Here is a 19,960-nt window from a genome sequence, read left to right on the forward strand (position 1 = left end):
CGTAAATGGCATACAGTAGGTGTGACCTTTCACCTTTAGGATCTATTGCTCGAGTCCAGCTCAAACTGATGGGATGAAAGGCTCCTCTAACTATTGGGTGCAAATGTCCCATTCAAAAAGAGATTGGACCCTTGATTGAATTCCTAATTCAACACGCAAGTGCGCAGAGCTCGACACTAATCAACACCGATGCTCATTTGTATACAGAATATGGAAAGGCCAAAGACACACCCCAGGTTTCACCTGCTGCCTCTGACTGAAACTAGCAATGGTGGCAAAGCTAAATCAGGCCCGGTATTGGAGTGGGCCATTTTTTGGGTGTGGTTGACCCCCGAAGGAAACAGAGGAAACAGATCAGTAGCATGAGAGATTCCACAAGAGTGGCTGGTGTGAGACAGGGAAACAGGAGAGGGGGAGCATTACTCTGCCAAAGGCTGCACCCACCATAGCAAGCTGACCCTGGACAACAGATCGCAAGCGATGTTCTACGCACCAACATTGGCATCTCACAACTCAACTAGCACAAATAAAGCACCAGCAAAAAAACAAACTCAAGACTTTGTTGCACCTTTACACTGGAATATATTTCTTCTAGCATAAACTTCCATTTTTGCTGTTTTGTTTCCTGATGCCTCGCCCTTTTAACCAAATCAGCTGACTGGAGCCCAAGTATTCACCGACTATCACTCTGACCTGTTGATTGCTGACAGTACCTGTACCCTGCTTCATACTGTGGTAACAGTGACCAATTACCTCTATTAAACTGCTTGGACTTTTAACCTTCCCTTTGATTGCCACTGATTATCCCTCGGAGACACTGGAAAGCCCCTCCGTGATTATCACAACCGGCCCCTCTGATATCAGGTTCACTCATACTTTGTTACCCTTATCATTAGTGATTTAGTTGGCATAGGCAGAGTACATAGCAACCTCAAGGTCAGTAAACTGTAGGGTTGCAGCAATGAAACTAAAGCAAATCTCTTGTGTAGGTGAGCAAGGACTTTGTCTATTAATTAAACAGGAAAGCACTTTACATTCAAAGCTCTTTCCCCAACTGCTGGATTCACATCTGCGATTTCCCTCAGGGCAAGTTCTTGATTTCAACTTTCCTTCTGTTGGGAGACCCCAAGCAAAGAGCAAGGACCTCCACCTGCTCTGACACAGCAACTTGCATTTATAGAACACCTTTAGTGTAGAAAAGTGCCCTAAAGCGCTTCGCGGAGATGCAATCAGACAAAAATGGTCTCCAAGGCAATGGAGATATTTGGACAGGAGACCAAAAGCTAGGTCAAAGAGGTAGGTTTTGAGGAGGGCCTTAAAAGAGGAGACAGAGTGAGAGAGGTTCAGGGAGGGAATTCCAGAGCATGGGGCCGAGACAACGGCACGGCTCCCGGTGGTGAAGCTTAGGGAGGAGGGATGCCCAAGAGGTCAGAGTCAGAGAGACACAGTGTTCTGGAGCGAGGAGGCAGTCGGCGGTGAAGAACTAACGGAGATAGGATGAGGCGAGGCCATAAAGGAATTTAAACACGAGGATGCAGATGTTAAACTTGAGACATTGGGACACCAAAACATAACGGTAGCGACTCTTTATAAGGCCTCTTTAACAGTAACGGGCATATGGTCAAACACCTTTTACTTGTTCTCTGTGCAATCCTTAAATAACTAAGTGTGAACTGCACACTTACAGCTCGGTGAGTGTGAACTGGACATTGCACAATTACAGCTGTGAGCGTGAACTGGACATTGCACAATTACAGCTGTGAGCGTGAACTGGACATTGCATTATTACAGCTGTGAGCGTGAACTGGACATTGCACAATTACAGCTGTGAGCGTGAACTGGACATTGCATTATTACAGCTGTGAGCGTGAACTGGACATTGCATTATTACAGCTGTGAGCGTGAACTGGACATTGCACAATTACAGCTGTGAGCCCGAACTGGACATTGCATTATTACAGCTGTGAGCGCGAACTGGACATTGCACAATTACAGCTGTGAGCGCGAACTGGACATTGCACTATTACAGCTGAGAGCGCGAACTGGACATTGCACAATTACAGCTGTGAGCGCGAACTGGTCATTGCACAATTACAGCTGTGAGCGCGAACTGGACATTGCACAATTACAGCTGTGAGCGCGAACTGGACATTGCACAATTACAGCTGTGAGCACGAACTGGACATTGCACAATTACAGCTGTGAGCGTGAACAGGACATTGCACAATTACAGCTGTGAGCGTGAACTGGACATTGCACAATTACAGCTGTGAGCGTGAACAGGACATTGCACTATTAGCACACAGTTTGAGAAAGTGTAGTTCAGTTAAGTCCAGGACTGGGCACTATGTTTAACTGGTGTGCTTTCAAACACAATGAATTTGTGTGGCACTGTCAACAAACAGCGAAAGATCTCCACAGCTCGGATACTCCCATACAGCTGCAACATGTTTCAAATTAATAAGAATTCAAAACAATTCTAAGTGCTGAGTACAGACAGAACTTCGAAAGTTGCCACAATTCCTGTCTGGTTGATCCTTTCACTGCCTTGAAGCAAAAGCCACTTCCGTAAACGTCTGAATGAGCTCTCTTCAAAGTCAACATCAGGCCGTAGAAACTGAACCACATATCTGACTGATACATCATTGGATCTTTCTTCATTCGCCTTTTATTTTGGTATTTTTCTTAAATCTAAATTGTCAAAAGTGGATAGTTGAATCGACAGTCAGTTTTCGTTGACATTTCAACAATCGAATGTGCCTGGTTTTGAATCCCACTCTCCATATGCCTATCACATTGTTGATACAACTGCAATTGAATCTTTCTGGTATGTGGGCAGACTTGGTCCCCAGCCTGACACAAGCAACATGTCAAGTGCAGACACAGAATGCCCAGGGCACATCTCTACCTGGATCAGGCTGAGGAACAGATCCCTTGGGATTCAACCCGACTGCAGACCCAGCGTACAACAGATCCACTAGGATTTAAACCAATTTAACAGGAACATAGGAATAGGAGTGGGCCATTTAGCCCCTCGAACCTGTTCCGCCATTCAATGAGATCATGGCTGATCTGCGACCTAACTTCATAACACCTGCTTTTGGCCCATATCCTTTAATACTTTTGGTTAACAAAAATCTATTAATCTCAGACTTAAAATGACTAAGTAAACTATCAACTGCTGTTGCAGAAGATAGTTCTAAACTTACACCACCCTGTGTGTGACGAATTTCACTCCTTTTTAGACTATGTCCCCTAGTCCTATATGCCCAACCAGTGGAAATAGTTTCTCTATCTATCCTATTAGTTCCCCTTAATTCCTTGAAACCGTCGATCAAATCACCCCTTGAGATTCTAAATGCCAGAGAATACAACCCCAATTTGTGTAAACTCTCCTCATAACTTAACCCTTGGGAGTCCAGGTATCATTCTGGTAAATTTACACTGCACTCCCTCCATGGCCAATATATCCTTCCTAAGGTGTGGTGTCCAGAACTGCTCACAGTACTCCAGGTCTGGTCTAACCAGGGCTTTGTATCGCTGCAGCATAACCTTGTATTCTTGTCTTCTAGATATAAAAGCCAGCATTCCATTAATCTTTTTGATTATTTTCTGCACCTGTCCATGACATTTTAATGATCTATGTACCTGGACCCCCAAGTCTCTTTGGATCTCCCCTGTTTTTAGCTTTTCACCATTTAGAAAGTACCCTGTTCCATACTTTTTAGGCCCAAGTGGATGACCTCACACTGAAATCCATTTGACACAGTTTTGCCCACTCAATCTATCAATATCGCTTTCTAATTTTATGCTTCCATCTACACTGCCTACAATGTCGCCTATCTTTGTGTCATCAGTCAATTTGGATATGTGGCTTTCCATGCCATCATCTAAGTCGTTAATAAATACATTGAGTACTTGAGGCCCGGACACAGATCCCTGTGGGATACCATTAGTAACATCCTGCCAATTAGAGTACCTGTTCATTATCCTTACACTTTGGGCTGGATTTTCGGCTTTGCCGTTTTCGGGGCGGGAAATTTACGAAAAGGAGACGTTGTACTACTTTTGCGGCACAAAAACTGGAACCTCGCCAACTTCAGAGTGGGAGCGCTCCAAGAGAGGCCTTGAGATGGTGAAAACAAAATTCACAAAAACGTTCAAAAATACATTGCCAAGAACCTTGCAACATAAATCGCTGCAAAAATATAAAAAAATAAAAACTGGAATTTACCTTTTTTGTAATTTATCCAACTAACCGCTGTCAGTAAGGCTGCTCTGCTGTGTTTTCCCTGGCGGTCATCACGGGTCGCGTTTCGGTGTGTACGGGTCTGGTGATTGACGAAACTTGTGCCGGTGTCACAATGAGAGCCATTACACACCTCCCGCAGCTCTCCCCGGCGGTGCTTCTAAGCGCCGCCCCATTTTTTGCTGCAAAGGGTCAAAGCCCGGCAAAAACCGGATCGCTTGCCCTCTTGTCTCCTGCTGCTCAGCCAATATCCTAACCAGGTCAAAAATATTCTTTCAATTCCATAGGCTTCAACCTTAGTTAACAATCTCTTATGCGGGACTTTATCAAATGCCTTCTGGAAGTCCATATAAATAACATCCATAGACAATCCCCTGTCCTTTAGTCATCGCCTCAAAAAATTCAATCACGTTCATCAGGCATGACCTAGCCTTTATAAATCCATGCTGGCTCTCTGATCAGCTGAAAATGTTCAAGTTGTTTAGTCACCCTATCCTTAATTACAGACTAGCAATTTCCCGACAACAGATGTTAGGCTAACTGGTCTATAATTCCTTGGTTTCCCTCTCTCACCATTCTTAAATAGCAGAGTGACATGTGCAATTTTCCAATCTACAGAAACAGTTCCTGAATTAAGAAAACTTTGGAAGATTATAGTTCGGGCAAAACCTACTTCCTTTAAACCCTGGGATGGAAACGATCTGGTCCTGGTGATTTGTCACTCGTTATTTATTGTTATTTTGCTTACATTAATTTTTTTTTGAGTCCCCATCCCTGATTCAATATCAGTTTGTTTGGGATGTCCAGCAAACTATTCTCTTCCTCTACTGTAAATACTGACGCAAAATAATTATTCAACGTGTCCACCATTTTCTTATTGTCATTTACAATATCACCGTTATCAGGTTTCAAGGGACTAACATTGCTCCTGACTACCTTTCTTTTCCCGAATATAATTGTAAAAGTTTTTGTGTTGATTTTGATATCCCCTGAAAGTTTCTTTTCATACTCCCTTTTTCTAGCTTTATCTGGTATGTCACCTTGTGTTGTTTTTTTTGCCTCTCTCCCAGTTGCCAGGATTTGTGCTAGTTTTTGCATTTTTGTATGTTTTCCTTTTAGTTTCTGTTGTCCCTTTAGTTATCTTTAGTCAACAGATCCCCTGGGATTTAAACCGATTTATTCCAGAGATCCAGCACACAACAGATCCAAGACTTTGGTTTCTTGCTAATTCAGGCCACATGTCCAATAGTCAGTCAACATTCCAATGGGACATCATGGAGGGATCCAAGGCAATCCGCAGCAAAGAAGCTGCTAATATAACCCCACAAACAGTTGGTCAGACCCCAATAGCTTGTCCCTTGAGCCACGACCAGATTCAGCAAATTCTACACCAAACTGACCAAATATGCTGGAAGCCCTCAGAGTAGAGCATCGGTAAACAGTGTCTGCCCCATCCTGACTCCTGGAATCAAAACACTTAGCTCACCGCGAAGTGCAGAATCTCAGCTCCAACACTCCAGTCCAGTAAACTCCTGCAGCACAGGAAATATCTTGTGTATCAACCAAAAGAGAAACTCACATTATTAACAAGCCACTGCCACAGTGCTGCTGTACACCTTCGGTCAACCAGCTCAAGGGGTGGCATTGGCCGGGGTCTAGGGGGGGGGGGGGGGGGGGTACTGCGCCTGGTAAAATGGGGTGAGCCAGAGTCTAATGTATCTTTTATCAATGGCTTGGTATCCCTTTACCAGATTCAAAGTGATGTAACTAGGTGCTTTGCGTGATTGCAAGGTTGCTCCACTGATTGCTGTGATTAGAGCTCTCGACAGTGCCACAACTTCCCTGGGGCACGGCATTTCCATTTCAGTCATCAGCTGCAACGCTAAAGAGGTTCCTTTGTTCCCCCACTGCCTGGGCTCATGGACTATAATTTATGGGATATGTATGGGGGGGTGGTGTTGAGCCGACTATTTTCGACGTTTTAAATGCTACTTACAACGCAGAATGCAGCAAACCCTTTAATACAGCTCCATGACCTGAGGTAGTTCACCAGCTGATTGATTATTTCCCTTGAAAATAGCAGTACATCTACTGTCTGCTATAGAAAAACACAGTGCTTGCTTAATCTAATTATATATTTATCATGGCTAAACCAGCACCGACAGCAAGTAATGCAACAATACGATGGGACTCCCCCTCCCCCAATAACACAACACAGTGGTACCCCTCCCCCAATAACACAGCATAATGGGACCTCCCCAATAACACAGCACAATGGTACCCCCCCACCCAATACCACAACACAATGGTCCCCCCCCAATAACACAACACAATGGCCCCCCCCCCAATAACACAACACAATGGGCCCCCCCAATAACACAGCAAGATGGGACCCCCCCCCCCAATAACACAGCAAAATGGGACCCCCCCCAATAACACAGCAAGATGGGACCCCCCCCAATAACACAGCAAGATGGGACCCCCCCCTCCCAATAACACAGCACGATGGGACCCCCCCCCAATAACACAGCACGATGGGACCCCCCAGGTCGAGGGATTGGTGGGGCAAGTAGGTGAAAGCGGGACAATAATATCATTGTTTGGCTGGTTTAATCACATGGCCAATTACCAATTGTAACCAGGAACGGGCCTCATAAGCACCAAGTACCATCCCCGTGGGGAAGGAGAAATGAAAGTGCTCAACATGGAAGTAGCGGATATCTCATTAGGGGTGGAACTGGTTGCTTCCTGCTCCTTCAGGTGGGAGCTGGTAATACCTTCTTGTGTGAGGAGACATTGGCAAAACAGGAGATTTCATTCAATATTCGAATCAAAACTAACCAACTGGTCAAAACTTAATCTGTTTTTAACTGGATATTTCAAAGCTATTTGCCAGCTTTGTTTTAGAACAGTGAAGATGTCAGCCTTGGCTCCATCTGTACCAATTTCATTACTGAGTCAGAAATCTGAGTCAAGCCCACTATCATGCGTCCTCTCACACTCAATTTATCTCTCTCAGTCTTGTTGTCAGCATGGCTCAGTTGGTAGCACTCTTGCCCGAGTTAGAAGTTTGTGGGTTCAAGTCCCACTCCAAGACTTAAGCACTTAATCTAGGCCGACACCTCAGTGCAGTAACAAAGGAGTGCTGTACTGCCTTTTGGATGGCGTGTGAAACCGAGGGCCAGTCTGCCTGTTGAGATGGATGTAAAATATCACATGGTACTGCAAGTGTAAGGAGTTCCCCAGTATCCTGGCCAACATTCCTCCCTCAATCAACAAGAACACTAAAAGGACAAGATAACTTATCTCACTGCTGTTTGTGGGATCTTGCTTTGTGCAAAATGGCTGCTGCCGACATAGCAAGTGCATTGCAAAGGAATTCATTCCACCGAAAGCACGTTGCGACATCCCCAAGACCTGGTTAGGAGCTAAATGAAATGCACGTCTCTTTGTGAAACAGCTGCTGTGGGAACGTTTCAAAGCACTGCTGCTATTTTAAAAGGAAGTTGGCTGTTTCTTTTCTGCCAGGTGCTAAGAGGAAGGACCTGAACTGGCTGGGACTGTCCAAACAGAACCAGGAAATTCTAATCAAGGAGCGCTGCTGTTTTCAATCTTCATTATTAGACGGGAATCAGTTTGGACACATGCTTCGTGCGACCCTGAAATAAAACTTGATTCGCCGTGTAATTGCAGGCCTATCTGCTGCCGTCCTGCGTCTGCAATTCAAGGATTATTTACAGCTTCCACCTGCAGAAACCAACAACCACCATCAACAGGCAGCTGTTCGACAATCTCGGAGAACCCTCTAAAGTCCCAACAACACAGCTGCTGTTTAATATCATTATCTAACTTCTCCTGCTGCTGATGCACTTAGTCCGTTGATTCCTTGGTGGCCATGGTCTGTTTGTACACCCTCGTTCGCTTTTCCTGTCATTAGATGTGTTGGAGAGCGTGGGTTGCCTGGATTAATCTGTGGAGAAGTAGGTTAGCTGTGAATCATGTTCTCCTGCGGGGTGCTGAATTGGGTTGTGGTGCAGTATCACCGTGCATGGGGCACATCTCATTCTCAATGCCGGGATAAGCAGCAGTCCCACCACAGACAGACTGCAGATGGCCACAGCAATCAGAATTTGTTCACTGGAAGGCCTTGCATTTATTTATTGCCTGTCACCACCTCAGGATGTCCCAGAGTGCTTTACAGCGAATGTTGTATTTTACAGTATAGTCACTGTTGGAATTGCAGCAGCCAATTTGTGTACAGCAAGCTCCCACAAACACAAAATAGTCAGAGGCAGGCAGTTGTGCAGCTTGCATGCTGTACAAAGATCTAAAGATAATCTGGTTTTAGCAACTCAAATGGTTTTGTCACGGCCAGACAGATAGAAACTGCATTTGTTTACTTGGAGAACAGTCCAGTCTGCAGAAAGGTTGAACGTTCCTGGCAGAACTGAATCACTCTACAGTCACACCATATCATCATGTCCTCCGGTACAGTCCTGATCCAGCCCATAAACTAGACATAGTGTGTAATCCAGGACCCTCTCACCTCACCATGGCTGGTCCAGGTGTGTGAGCGACAAGGGCCAAAACCCCACTGTCAGCAGAGACCCTCATCCTGTAACCACTGAGTGTAAACTGCTCACCCAGAGAGTATACAACACCGTGTACTCACTCAACTGTATACAACACCGTGTACTCACTCAACTGTATACAACACCATGCACTCACTCCACTGTGTACACCGTGTACTCACTCCAGACACTGTATACAACACCGTGTACTCACTCCAGACGCTGTATACAACACCGTGTACTCACTCCAGACACTGTTTACAATGTGTACTCACTCCAGACACTGTTTACAACGCCGTGTACTCACTCCACTGTATACAACATCGTGTACTCCCTCCAGACACTGTATACAACAGTGTACTCACTCCAGATACTGTATACAACACAGTGTACTCACTCCAGACACTGTATACAACACCATGTACTCACTCCAAACACTATTTACAACGCTGTGTACTCACTTCAGACACTTTATACAACACAGTGTACTCACTCCAGACACTATACAACACAGTGTACTCACTCCAGACACTATACAACACAGTGTACTCACTCCAGACACTATACAACACAGTGTACTCACTTCAGACACTAAACAACAGTGTACTCACTCCAGACACTGTATACAACGCTGTGTACTCACTTCAGACACTGTATACAACACTAATACAAAAGCAAAATACTGCGGATGCCGGAATCTGAAATAAAAACAGAAAATGCTGGAAATCTCAGCGGGTCAGGCAGCATCTGTGGAGATAAACAGAGTTAACATTTCAGATGACCCGTCATCAGAACTGGCAACAGTTCGAAATGTAACAGATTCTGAAGGAAGTGCAGAGGCAGTGAGAGGGGGAGGGGAGGAAAGAACAAAAGGGAAGGTCTGTGATGGTTGGAAGGCAGGTGAGATTTGAGAGACAAAAGGGACGATGAACCAAATTGAGATGGTAATGGTACAAGTTTGGGAACAAAAGATGAGTCTAGATAGGATGTGGATGGTGGAATAATTATTAGCTGGGAAACAGAGAAAAAAATAAAAATTAAAAGGGAGGCGTGTTGTAAAAAAAAAGGGGGAGGAAAGGGAACAAAATGTGGGCAGAGGTTCTGGTCTGAAATTGTTGAATTCGATGTTGAGTCGAGAAGGATGTAAAGTGCCTAAACGAAAGATGAGATGCTGTTCCTCAAGCTTGTGTTTAGCTTCATTGGAACAGTGCAAGAGGCCGAGGACGGAGAGTGGTCGGAGTGGGAGTGGCGCAGAGAATTAAAGTGACAGGTGATCGGAAGCTCGGGGTCACCCTTACGGACTGAATGAAGGTGTTCTGCAAAGCGGCCACCCAATCTGTGTTTGGTCTCCCCAATGTAGAGGAGACCACATCTCGTGAGCAGCGAATACAGTATACTAAATTGAACGAAGTACAAGTAAATCGCTGTTTCACCTGGAAGGGGCCCTGGACAGTGTGAAAGGAGGAGGTAAAAGAGCAGGTGTTGCATCTCTTGCACTTGTACAGGAAGGTGCCGCGGGAAGGGGAGAGGGTGGTGGGGGTTACTGTGGAATGGACCAAGATGTCACAGAGGGAGCGGTCCCTTCGGAATACTGAGAGGGGAGGGGAGGGGAAGATGTGATTGGTGATGGGATCACGCTGGAGGTGGCGAAAATGGTGGAGGATGATCCGTTGAACGTGGAGGCCGGTGGTGTGAAAGGTGAGGACAAGGGGAACTCTATCGTGGTTCTTAGAGGGAGGGGAAGGGGTGAGAGCAGAGGTGCGGGAAATAGAACGGGCACGGTTGAGGGCCATGTTAACCACGGTGGAGGGGAATCCTCGGTTGAGGAAAAAGGAAGACATGTCAGAGGTACTAGTGTGAAAGGTGGCGTCGTCAGAGCAGATGCGACGGAGACGGAGAAACTGGGAGAATGAAATGGAGTCCTTACAGGATGCTGGGTGGGAGTCAGTGGGCTTATAGTGAATGTTTGTTAATAGAAATGGAGACGGAGAAGTCGAGGAAGGGAAGAGTCGGAGATGGACCATGTGGAGGTGAGGGAAGGGTGTTAATTGGATGCAAAGTGAATGACATTTTCTAGTTCAGGGCGATAGCAGGAAACAGCACCGATACAGTCATCAATGCACCGGAAAAAGAGGTGAGGGAGGGGACCCGAGTAGGATTGGAACAAAGAATGTTCCACATATCCCACGAAAAGGCAGGCATAGCTAGGACTCATGCGGGTTCCTGTAGCAACACCTTTAATTTGGAGGAAGTGAGTGGAGTTAAAGGAGAAGTTGTTCAATGTGAGAACGTTCAGCCCGGTGGTGCTGGATGGGGACTGGTTGGGCCTCTGCTCGAGGAAGAAGCGGAGTGCCCTCAAACCATCCTGGTGGGGAACACCATCAACTCTTGGACACCAACGGCCCTTCTGAGCCTTCTTCCCCTTCACTTCACTCTGATCCCATCCCTTCTTCCAATCTCACACCTTGCAGTGTTTTCACTATCCCCTCCTTCATCCCCTTACACCCCCACCTCAATGAATTTCGAGCTCGGCACGATGCTGAGCTCTTTTTCCCCCACCTTCGCCTCCGTGCCCACTTCTTCGACCAGGAGTCTTCCCCCTGCACAGCTGACCCTTTCTCCCGTTTGCAGAATTCTCGCTCTACCTGGAACCCTCCCTCTGGCCTCTTACTCTCTCTCGACCAAGACCTCTTCATTGCAAACTGCTGGCTGAACATCGGCCGTCTCAATGTCTCTGCTCCCCTCACTCACTCCAACCTACCTCCCTCTGAACTTGCAGCACTCCGCTCACTCAGATCCAACCCTAACCTTGTCAGCAAACCTGTTGATAAGTGTAACACTGTTGTTGTTTAGCGAACCAACCTCTACCTTGCAGAGGCTGATCGCCAACTCTCGGACACCTCCTCCTATCTTCCCCTGAACCATGACCCCACTACTGAACATCAAGCCATTATTTCCCAGACCGTCACTGACCTCATCTCCTCTGGAGATCTTCTCTCCACAGCCACTAACCTCATAGTTCCCCAACCCCGCACAGCCCGCGTCTACCTCCTTCACAAGATCCACAAACAGGACTGCCCCGGTAGACCCAACGTTTCAGTCTGTTTTTGCCCCACGGATCTGATATTTTCTTATCTTGACTCTTTTTCCCCCCCCCTTGTCCACTCTCTTCCCACCTACATCCGCGACTCCTCCGATGCCCATAACAGTTTCCGGTTTCCTGGCCCCAACCGTCTCCTTTTCACTATGGACGTCCAATCCCTCTACACTTCCATCCCCCAAAAGGAATCTGTTACCTTTCAAATTTTTGCCAGTTCTGACGAAGGGTCATCGACCTGAAACATTAACTGTTTCTCTCCACAGATGCTGCCTGACCCGCTGAGTTTTTCCAGCATTTTCTGCTTTTATACTGTATACAACACCATGTATTCACTCCAGATACTCTATACAACAGTGTACTCACTCCAGACACTGTATACAAGTGTACTCACTCCAGACACTGTATACAACACCGTGTACTCACTCCAGACACTGTATACAACAGTGTACTCACTCCAGACACTGTATACAACAGTATACTCACTCCAGACACTGTATACAACAGTGTACTCACTCCAGACACTGTATACAACACAGTGTACTCACTCCAGACACTGTATAAAACAGTGCACTCACTCCAGACACTGTATAAAACAGTGTACTCACTCCAGACACTGTATAAAACAGTGTACTCACTCCAGACACTGTATAAAACAGTGTACTCACTCCAGACATTGTATACAACAGTGTACTCACTCCAGACACTGTATAAAACAGTGTACTCACTCCAGACACTGTATAAAACAGTGTACTCACTCCAGACACTGTATAAAACAGTGTACTCACTCCAGACACTGTATAAAACAGTGTACTCACTCCAGACACTGTATAAAACAGTGTACTCACTCCAGACACTGTATAAAACAGTGTACTCACTCCAGACACTGTATAAAACAGTGTACTCACTCCAGACACTGTATAAAACAGTGTACTCACTCCAGACACTGTATAAAACAGTGTACTCACTCCAGACACTGTATAAAACAGTGTACTCACTCCAGACACTGTATAAAACAGTGTACTCACTCCAGACACTGTATAAAACAGTGTACTCACTCCAGACACTGTATACAACACTGTGTACTCACTCCAGACACTGTACACAACAGTGTACTCACTCCAGACACTGTATACAACAGTGTACTCACTCCAGACACTGTATACAACAGTGTACTCACTCCAGACACTGTATACAACAGTGTACTCACTCCAGACACTGTATACAACAGTGTACTCACTCCAGACACTGTATACAACAGTGTACTCACTCCAGACACTGTATACAACACCGTGTACTCACTCCAGACACTGTACTCACTCCAGACACTGTATACAACAGTGTACTCACTCCAGACACTGTATACAACACCGTGTACTCACTCCAGACACTGTACTCACTCCAGACACTGTATACAACAGTGTACTCACTCCAGACACTGTATACATGCCCCATGTCCCTATGGGGGAGTAAAGGGGGGGGGGGAAGGGGAGCGATGAAAGCAGCACTCAAAGTCCAAGAAAGAGAAGTCAAGGGGAAGAGGATATGAATTTGCTGCAGAGACCTCCCACACTACAGCACACTCGTGCCCAACAGCAGCACTCACAAAGCAGGCGGGAAGAATGCTAGTTGAGCGCTCCATGGAAAATCAGGGTCCCAAAGCAAGCAAACACTTGCTCAGCCCAGCAGCAACTCTGGGCTCACTGAAAGGTGCTCGGCCCATCTCTCTCTCAGTCCCCTGGCTTTTCATTTGGCATTGATAATCAGCACTTGCCCCTGGAACCTGAGCATGAGAGTCTGGAGAGTGCGTGGGCTATTCCCCATGGTGTGTTTCGTGACGGAACCAGTCCCATCAAGACCCAGCGTCCACGCCTGGACATCCAGTAGGCATCTCTTGCAAGCGCCCCCGGCAGGCTGCATCACTAAACCTCCCCCCCCGTGCCAGCAGACATCAGATAACGCAGCACAGCGGGCCGGGAACTGACCCTGGCCTTTCAGCTCAGCACACACCACGTGCCGCACCTACCCAGAGGGAGGGGGAGGATGCAGCAATGGGCTGGTGATCTGCCTTTGCCCAGAGATCAAGGCGCGGTATCCTCAGCAGCAGACAAGTGACGCAGCTGCAATCGTGTGTGCTGTGCCCTTTGGCCTGTTATAGACTCAATGTTTAGAAACAGATGATCAGCACATGGACACATTAAGGCTCGTAGTCAGAAATACCTAGTTCATTAGGTTTATTTTCAATTATGCAGATTTACGGTAGTTTGACACTATGAAGATTGAGCAAACTTAACCCCTTGTAAAAGGAAGGTTTCCCAACACCAGGAAATGACTCATTTTAATTACACGCATCACGTACCCCAATATCCCACCGTTCTGTTAACAGGAGAGCAGATTATCACACACACACTGTACACAGGAGAGCAGATATCTCACACACACGTACACAGGAGAGCAGATTATAACACACACACTGTACACAGGAGAGCAGATATCTCACACACACATACACAGGAGAGCAGATATCTCACACACACACACTGTACACAGGAGAGCAGATTATTACACACACACGGTACACAGGAGAGCAGATATCTCACACACACACTGTACACAGGAGAGCAGATTATCACACACACACTCTCCACAGGAGAGCAGATATCTCACACACACATACACAGGAGAGCAGATTATCACACACACACGTACACAGGAGAGCAGATATCTCATACACACACACACTACACAGGAGAGTAGATATCTCACACACATTGTACACAGGAGAGTAGATATCTCACACACACTGTACACAAGAGAGGAGATATCTCACACACACTACACAGAAGAGGAGATATCTCACACACACACTGTACACAAGAAAGGAGATATCTCACACACACTACACAGGAGAGGAGATATCTCACACACACTCTACACAGGAGAGCAGATATCTCATACACACACGCACTGTACACAGGAGAGGAGATATCTCACACTCACACTGTACACAGGAGAGGAGATATCTCACACACACACACTACACAGGAGAGTAGATATCTCACACACATTGTACACAGGAGAGTAGATATCTCACACACACACACTGTACACAGGAGAGTAGATATCTCACACACACACGTACACAAGAGTAGATATCTCACACACACTGTACACAGGAGAGCAAATATCTCACACACACACACTACACAGGAGAGCAGATATCTCACACACATACACACACACACAGTACACAGGAGAGCAGATATCTCACACACACACTGTACACAGGAGAGGAGTATTCTCACACACACACACTGTATACAGGAGAGCAGATATCTTACACACACTGTACACAGGAGAGCAGATATCTCACACACACACTGTACACAGGAGAGGATATCTCTCACACACACTGTACACAGGAAAGTAGATATCTCACACACACTGTACACAGGAGAGTAGATATCTCACACACACACGTACACAGGAGAGCAGATATCTTACACACACTGTACACAGGAGAGCAGATATCTCACACTCACACTGTACACAGGAGAGGAGATATCTCACACACACACTCTACACAGGAGAGGAGATATCTCACACACACACTCTACACAGGAGAGCAGATATCTCATACACACACACACTGTACACAGGAGAGGAGATATCTCACACTCACACTGTACACAGGAGAGGAGATATCTCACACACACACACACTACACAGGAGAGTAGATATCTCACACACATTGTACACAGGAGAGTAGATATCTTACACACACACACTGTACACAGGAGAGTAGATATCTCACACACACACATACACAGGAGAGTAGATATCTCACACACACACTACACAGGAGAGCAGATATCTCACACACATACACACACACAGTACACAGGAGAGCAGATATCTTACACACACTGTACACAGGAGAGCAGATATCTCACACACACACTGTACACAGGAGAGGATATCTCTCACACACACTGTACACAGGAAAGTAGATATCTCACACACACTGTACACAGGAGAGTAGATATCTCACACACACACGTACACAGGAGAGCAGATATCTTACACACTGTACACAGGAGAGCAGATATCTCATACACACACACACTGTACACAGGAGAGGAGATATCTCACACACACACTACACAGGAGAGTAGATATCTCACACACATTGTACACAGAAGAGTAGATATCTCACACACACACGTACACAGGAGAGCAGATATCTCACACACACACAGGAGAGTAGATAGCTCACACACACACTGTACACAGGAGAGCAGATATCTCACACACACACACTACACAGAAGAGCAGATATCTCACACACACACTACACACACACTATACACAGGAGAGCAGATATCTCACACACACACTGTACACAGGAGAGATCTCACACACACACTGTACACAGGAGAGCAGATATCTCACACACACTGTACACAGGAGAGGAGATATCTCACACACACACACTGTACACAGGAGAGGAGATATCTCACACACACACTGTACACAGGAGAGGAGGTATCTCACACACACACTGCACACAGGAGAGGAGATATCTCACACACACACTGTACACAGGAGAGGAGATATCTCACACACACTGTACACAGGAGAAGAGATATCTCACACACATACTCTACACAGGAGAGCAGATATCTCATACACACACACACTGTACACAGGAGAGGAGATATCTCACACTGTACACGAGGAGATATCTCACACACACACTGTACACAAGAGAGGAGATATCTCAGACACATACTGTACACAGGAGAGGAGATATCTCACACACACACTGTACACAGGAGAGGAGATATCTCACACACACACTGTACACAGGAGAGCAGATATCGCACACACACTGTACACAGGAGAGCAGATATCTCTCACACACACACTGTACACAGGAGAGCAGATATCTCACACACACACTATACACAGGATAGGAGATATCTCACACACACACTATACACAGGATAGGAGATATCTCACACACACACCGTACACAGGAGAGCAGATATCTCACACACACACTGTACACAGGAGAGCAGATATCTCTCACACACGCACTGTACGAGTAAATGATCTCAGTCTCGCCCTTTCAGTTTCCAGCATCTGATCAGGTCACAATTTTGTGAAGTTCATCATCATTATAGGTAGTCCCTCGAAACGAGGATGACTTGCTTCCACGCCAAAAAAGGCTGAGTTCACAGGTCTTTCAATGAAGGACCTAATATTCCAGGTCCTGAACTACATCCTGAAGGGTGGAAGATCCTGTGCGTGGATTTTTTTTAACGTGCGTTGGCCGTTGCACACCAGCCACCACACGGGCTCGACAGAGCTAGGTCTTGGTCCAGTGGCAAGGATTAACCAAGACGACTGGACACCTGCTCTGCTGCATGGACCGAGTGCGCACTCATATCGCAGTATGGGCTGGCCCTCGCTGCCCCTGGGCCCCGAACTCACGCCTCTCCTGGGCCCCGATCACATCCCTTCACTTTGCAGATTAACTTTGTGACGTTTAGCTAACTACTGAGGCATAGACACAGAGCAAGACACACAGCAGTTTACTCAGGACCCTGCACATGACAAGGCAGCGATCAGATTGTGGTATCGGGAAGCCTGGCAGCAAGAACATTGGTGAGGAACGGGCACACAGTGAGTCACTGATCTGAAACCCCAGATTGAATGATTGGCTCTGTTTTTTACATGAGTATTGTGCAGCTTTCGCAGTCAATGGGTGACGATGTAGGACCGAAGCCATCAAGGTCCACGAGAGAATAATAGAGAACAACCACTTCGATTTGTTCCTCCGCACCAACAGTCTGACTACCTTTAGTTACGCATGACCAGCACTAGTTATATTAGTTACACCGGTTATGTTTTCGCAAAGACACCTCGTTAAGTTTTGTTATGCTACGCAAATAATTTCCAGTGGCTCAACTATACCAGTTAGAGTCAGAGCGAGAGACTGACCTTGCACACATTTAATGATCTCCTGTACACAATAGCTATGTTAGTCATTTTAATGATGGCAATAGTTATAATGGTTAGTTTGAGCCATCTGTCACTTAGTCCTGTTTCTGATCTAAGAAAGACTTGCATTTCTAGCGCCTTTCATGACCATCAAATGCCCAAAGCTTTTCACAGCCAACGAAGTTCTTTTTGAAGTACGGTCACTGTTGTAATGTGGGAAAGGCGACAGCCAATGTGCACACAGCAAGCTCCCACAAAACAACAATGTGATCACCTGTGTTCAGTAATGATAAATATTGACCAGGACACCGGAGATAACTCCCCTGCTCTTCTAAATAGTACCATGGGATGTTTTACGTCCACCTGAGAGACGGGGCCTCAGTTTAACGTCTCATCTTCCGACAGTGCAGCACTGCCCCTCCGAAAGTGCGGCACTCCCTCAGCACTGCACCTCCAACAGTGCGGCACTCACTCAGCACTGCCCCTCCGACAGTGCGGCACTCCCTCAGCACTGCCCCTCCGACAGTGCAGCACTACCTCAGCACTGCCCCTCCGACAGTGCGGCACTCCCTCAGCACTGCCCCTCCGACAGTGCAGCACTACCTCAGCACTGCCCCTCCGACAGTGCGGCACTCCATCAGCACTGCCCCTCCGACAGTGCAGCACTACCTCAGCACTGCCCCTCCGACAGTGCGGCACTCCATCAGCACTGTCCCTCCGACAGTGCGGCACTCCATCAGCACTGCGTTGAGTGACAGCCTGGATTAATGTGCTTCAGTCCCTGGAGTGGGACTTGAACCCAAACCTTCTGACTCAGAGCTGACACATCATCCCCACAAATCTAGTTATCACTGACAATGGTTATACTAGTGACACACTAGTAACAGCAGTTACACCGCTAGCTAGCATCCACAGGTAACTTCCCCACTAGTTACACTAACTGACACTGGCCACCAGCGCCTCTTGTCAGTTACTCCCTGGACAGGTGCTGAGGGCTGGGCCAGTTGTGTTAGTTATGCTAGTTAGGTGCTAGTTGAAGCGCGGACACCCACCTGCCTGCACCGTGTCGCTCAGGTCGAGGCCGGCCGCGCTCCGCGGGAACTCCTTGAGTTTGCGGCCGCTCAGGGCGAGGGTCCCCGAACCCGCGGCCTCTAGCAGGGCCCGCTCCAGGCTGCGGGCCAGCGGCGCTGCTCCCGCTCCCGGGGCCGCTCCCAGTCCACCCCCGGGGCCGCCGCCTCCTCCACCCGCTACCGGGCCCGGCCCAGGCCCGTCCGCCGCCATCCTCACCCACGGCTCACTGCCACTGCCGCTCGAGCCCCGCCGACCCGCCGCTGCTCATTTCTCGCTGCGCACCGACCGGGGGAGAGGAGGCAAGTGAGGCGGAAACCTGCGGCCGGCGGGCGGCTCGGGCAACTGCAGGGAGAGAGCGCCACATCCCGGGCGGTGGCGAGAACTGCAGGGAGAGAACGCCACCCCTCCAGGCACTGCGCGGTACTGCAGGGAGAGAGCGCCACCCCCCGGGCACCATGTGGTACTGCAGGGAGAGAGCGCCATCCACCAGGCACTGCGCGGTACTGCAGCAAGAGAGCGTCACCACGGGTGCCGTGCGGTACTGCAGGGAGAGACCGCCACCTCTCGGTCACCGTGCGGTACTGCAGGGAGAGAGCGCCACCCACCAGGCACCGTGCAGTACTGCAGGGAGGGAGCGCCACCCCCGCCCTGGGAACCCTGCCGAAAGAGCGTCACCCGCCCCGGGCACCTTGCAGTACTGCAGGGAGAGCGCGCCACCCCCGCCCCCGCCGAGCATCGCGTGTTACTGCAGGGAGAGAGCGCCACCCCCGGGCACCGTGCGGTACTGCAAGGAGCGAGAGCCACCCCCCAGGCACTTTGCAGTACTGCAGAGAAAGAGCGTCACCCCTGGGCACCGTGCAGTACTGCTGGAAGAGAGCGGCACCTCCCGGGCACCATGCGGTACGGCAGGGAGAGAGTGCAACACCCCAGGCACCATGTATTACTGCAGGGAAAGAGCGCCACCCC

At 47.8% G+C, this 19,960-nt stretch overlaps 1 protein-coding gene across 9 annotated transcripts in view; it reads right to left on the reverse strand.

The window, feature by feature from the left end:
• Positions 1-19,323, reverse strand: part of lrch1 (leucine-rich repeats and calponin homology (CH) domain containing 1) — a 229,371-nt gene extending 210,048 nt beyond the window's left edge. For all 9 annotated transcript variants that reach the window (XR_011595900.1, XR_011595903.1, XR_011595901.1 and 6 more), the window contains exon 1: positions 18,976-19,323. Coding sequence is in view for 2 of the 9 variants with exons in the window: in XM_070894070.1 (XP_070750171.1) it covers positions 18,976-19,204 (229 nt within the window). In the remaining 7 variants the exon portion in view is untranslated. The remainder of the gene's footprint in view (positions 1-18,975) is intronic.
• Between the last annotated feature and the right edge of the window lie 637 nt (positions 19,324-19,960).

The sequence above is a fragment of the Pristiophorus japonicus genome, chromosome 11 (assembly GCF_044704955.1).
Source record: "Pristiophorus japonicus isolate sPriJap1 chromosome 11, sPriJap1.hap1, whole genome shotgun sequence".
Classification (NCBI taxonomy): Eukaryota; Metazoa; Chordata; class Chondrichthyes; family Pristiophoridae; genus Pristiophorus; species Pristiophorus japonicus.